General features: G+C 40.6%; 1 protein-coding gene across 1 annotated transcript; it reads right to left on the bottom strand.

The window, feature by feature from the left end:
- Positions 1-1,702: 1,702 nt before the first annotated feature.
- Positions 1,703-2,773, bottom strand: W97_00262 (uncharacterized protein; the record flags this gene model as incomplete). The annotated part of the gene is made up of 2 exons (XM_007778178.1): positions 1,703-2,116; positions 2,525-2,773. 2 exons carry the CDS (start codon positions 2,771-2,773, stop codon positions 1,703-1,705), a joined length of 663 nt encoding a protein of 220 aa, XP_007776368.1.
- Between the last annotated feature and the right edge of the window lie 1,021 nt (positions 2,774-3,794).

Here is a 3,794-nt window from a genome sequence, read left to right as displayed (position 1 = left end):
TACTAGATACTATTTTCCTAAATATATATCCTATTATTCTAAACTATCTATACTCTTTATAGCTATATAAATCTCTTTCGAACCTCTATTTAGTAATTATATCTAAGTCTATATATTAATATTAGTTACTCTAATGTAAACTAAGACTTCTTAAGGTTAATTTAATATTTATATTAAAATATTAAGTTAAGGGAATCCTCTCCCTAACTATTATTAGGTACGTTAATACTTTATACCTAGTAGAGTCTTTAGAGTTCTTTTAATATTATTAAGATACTAAGTTAAGAGAGTTCTCTCTCTAACTATTATTCTACTTATTAATACTCTACACCTAGTAGAGCTCTTAGAGTCCTTAATATCTATAATTCCTTACTATAATATATTTATAGCCTATATTCTATTCTTAATACAAATTCTAATTCTTATAATAGCTCTTAACCGCGAATTATATACCTATATATTACCTTATAAATCCTCTAGTATAGTTACTAAAATATTATAGGTAAGAGGTTTAAGTATAGAACTTAGATAAGTAGGTTGTATATATTCATAGAGGTAAGATATTAAGGTAGAACTATTAAGGTAGTAATAGAACCGCGGTGATAGATTATATAAGGCTAGATAATATATAGAATAAGTATAGTATTCCTTAATACTATAATATAACTAATACTTAACTATCTTAGTTATCTTAATAAAGAATCTTAAATCTCTACACGCACACTCTATACTAGCTCCTATATAATAAACCTTCTGCACTACTATAATACTAAGAATTTTTTTATACTATTATATTACCTATAGTCTTAGTAATACTACTACTATAATCTTACTATAAACTAGATATATTATTTATAATTGTAAGTTATAAAGACTTAAATAGAAGTTTAAAGAAGATTTTCTCTTATAAAACTAGAAGAGAATAGATAGTATAGACTAGATTTAATATCATTATACTATTTTTTATCTACTACTATAGCCTTTTACTAAGTAAATCTAAAGTAAGTATTTTAATATAACTATCTAGATTATTAAAGATAAGATTTCTTTATATAAAATAATTTATTTATATACTATTTAGAAGTAATAAAAATAGAGTATATATATAGTAAAGTAGCTAGTGTACTTATTAGCTCTTGTTCAGATTGAAAAGATATAGAATTATATTAGAAATAGTATTTAGAGAATCTTTTTACTAATTAGTAATAAGATTATAGTATAGCGGCAAGCTATATATAAGTTTTATACTAAACAGGCGTCTTTACTACAAGATATAATAGATTGCAAGTATATAGATTTTCTTAGAAAGCTCTAGCAAGTAGAGAAGTATAGTAGAGATAATAGCTTTAATAGATAAAGCGATAGTAGGAAACAAGAGGTTCTAGTACACTTGCATGTGATATAAACCTTTCTTAATATAACGATTACCTATTAATCTAGTCTCTATCTTACTTAATAGCAAGCTATCTAATACATGAGCTTAGAATCCTATATATACACAAAATGACTGAAAAATGCATCGTATCGCATCCACATCGAACACAAATATCATGACATCATCGTCTTCTTCTTGTCGTGCTGCCCATCCTCGCCAGACTCCGCCCGTGCCAAACAGCTCCGTCTTGATCCGGCCCGGCTCGACGCCTGCGCCGACCAGCCATGCAAACATCTGGGTCATGAATCCCTCCGGCCCGCAGATTTATTATCCCGTCTGCGCATTGTCGAGGAAGAGGTCCGCGCTGCGCCTGGGTTTCTGCAGGTCCACCCAATCTAGGTGGTAGAAGTCGACGCCGCGCTTCTCGTGCGCGGCGGGTGAGCCGGTGAAGACGATGCCGCGCATGACGGGCTGCTGTTTCTCGACGGAGGAGATGTGGTCGCTGAACGCGCGGGCGCCGTAGATGAAGTGGATTTTGCGCGAGGGCAGTGAGCTGGAGCTGGAGCTGGAGCTGATAAGTGTGTCTAGGATGGAGACCATCGGGGTGAGGCCGACGCCCGCGGAGAGCAGCACGACGGGACTCTTGTTGTTGTTGTTGTCCGATAGACAGAAATCGCCGTACGGTAGGAGACTTCGAGGATGCCGCCCCCCCTTCTCCCTTCTTGGTACGTATACAAGTTGCTGGGTTCAAGAGCACGTCAATGTCCAATTCGAGACCTGCTACCTAACCTGTAATCTCAGAAATCTCACTTTACTAACACAGACTTGAATGAACTACCAAAAGTTCGCCAAGGGACAGTGCCTCCCTTTAACACTCAATTAAAAGTCCGCACCCTGCTAATGAATCGCCGAGCCTCGTTTCTACAAATGAATATCTTGCCAGTCCTCTGCCGCGGACAGCCAACAGTTGGGCAGCAGCATAAAGTCCTCGAACCCACCTGTAACGTTCGCATCGAGCGCTGCGTTCCAGTCGAACGAAGGTAGAATATTATACCGTTGATCGGTCAACGGCGGATAGACGCTTTCAGTAGCAGCGGCTTCTGAAGTGGTCGACAGCTCATCGATCATATCGATTCCCTGCCGACTCACTCTATTCTGCGCGTCGTCTGTGCCGCCGGAGCTCGACAGAAGAAACTCAAAGATCCGCATGGCCCAATTCCCTGGATCCCACGATTCACGGGCCTCGTTCAGCACAATCTGGCAATTGTCAAGGGACGCCCGTCCTATTTCGGCAGCGGCCGGATCGAATTTTCGTGCTTGCCGGTAAAGAATAATCCCAGCGAGGAAGAACGCGGAAAAAAGCTCGTGTGGTAATGCAAATATGACTGATTTGGTCATGAGTGTGACAGCAGTTGATGCTATAGTTAATGCTGCGGACTCTACGACTGGAGAAGACTGAATTTCGTTGTATGCTGTTTGGGAGGTAGACGACACCGCTTGTCCGGGTCCCGCCATATGTAGAAGAATGAGGTGATAGTGGAACAGGATCTTAAGAATTACAGCGAATGTGGGGAGTGGTCGGTTATGTTGAGACCAATTCATTGCCGGCTGGAGCTCTGATTGCCAACTCTTCAACTGACTATGCAGATCGTCTACTGTTGTTAGGCTACGTACCGGACCTATACGGTGATAGACAACATTTCGTAAAATGAGAGAAAGTTTGGCCGTTTGGATTTGGTAGAAGATTGAATGCTTGCAGTTACAATCGGAGTGTTGGTGAGAGCAGGCTGCGTCGTTGTCGAAGTCATCGTGTGACAAGGGTTCTGTGTCGCATATCGACATGTTGATTCGGAACGACCGGCCAAGCAGCGTAGACAAATACGCGTCTCGAACTGAAAGGGTCCACCACAAGCGTCGCAGCAAACCCTTGTCTTTGGAGTGTGCATGTGCAGATACTGTAGACCTGTGTATACCGAGAGACACCGCGATTGTCACTCCAAACCCAATCCAGCTACACGGGTTCCAATGGTTCTTTAACTGAGGTCCACAGAAACTGAGCATAATGGCCGCTTCCAACAAGATGATTTTGTCTTTCTCGTAGCCCACGGTAAATAGAACCTTTGCCTTTTCATAGTACAAAGACCGCGCTTCAACTCTTGATTTGAACCCTGATTGATGTATCAAGGAGGTGTCACAAAAGGTTGCGCCGATGAAGCAAACGGTATGAAGCAATATCCATGGGAGCTTTCGTTCGCAGTACGCCCTTTCGAACTCGGCTTTCTTTACTATAGAGTAAAGCGGGTGGAACCTTTCAAGATATGCGCTCACAAAGGCATCCGCCGTGTCATTTTCGGGATATTCGAATGCGCCCTTTGCTTTCAAATACGCGATATCGTGGGCCTCCAAGTGGGGTGGATGG

Source organism: Coniosporium apollinis (assembly GCF_000281105.1).
Source record: "Coniosporium apollinis CBS 100218 chromosome Unknown supercont1.1, whole genome shotgun sequence".
Taxonomy (NCBI): domain Eukaryota; kingdom Fungi; phylum Ascomycota; class Dothideomycetes; genus Coniosporium; species Coniosporium apollinis.
This window is presented reverse-complemented; position numbering and strand designations above follow the sequence as displayed.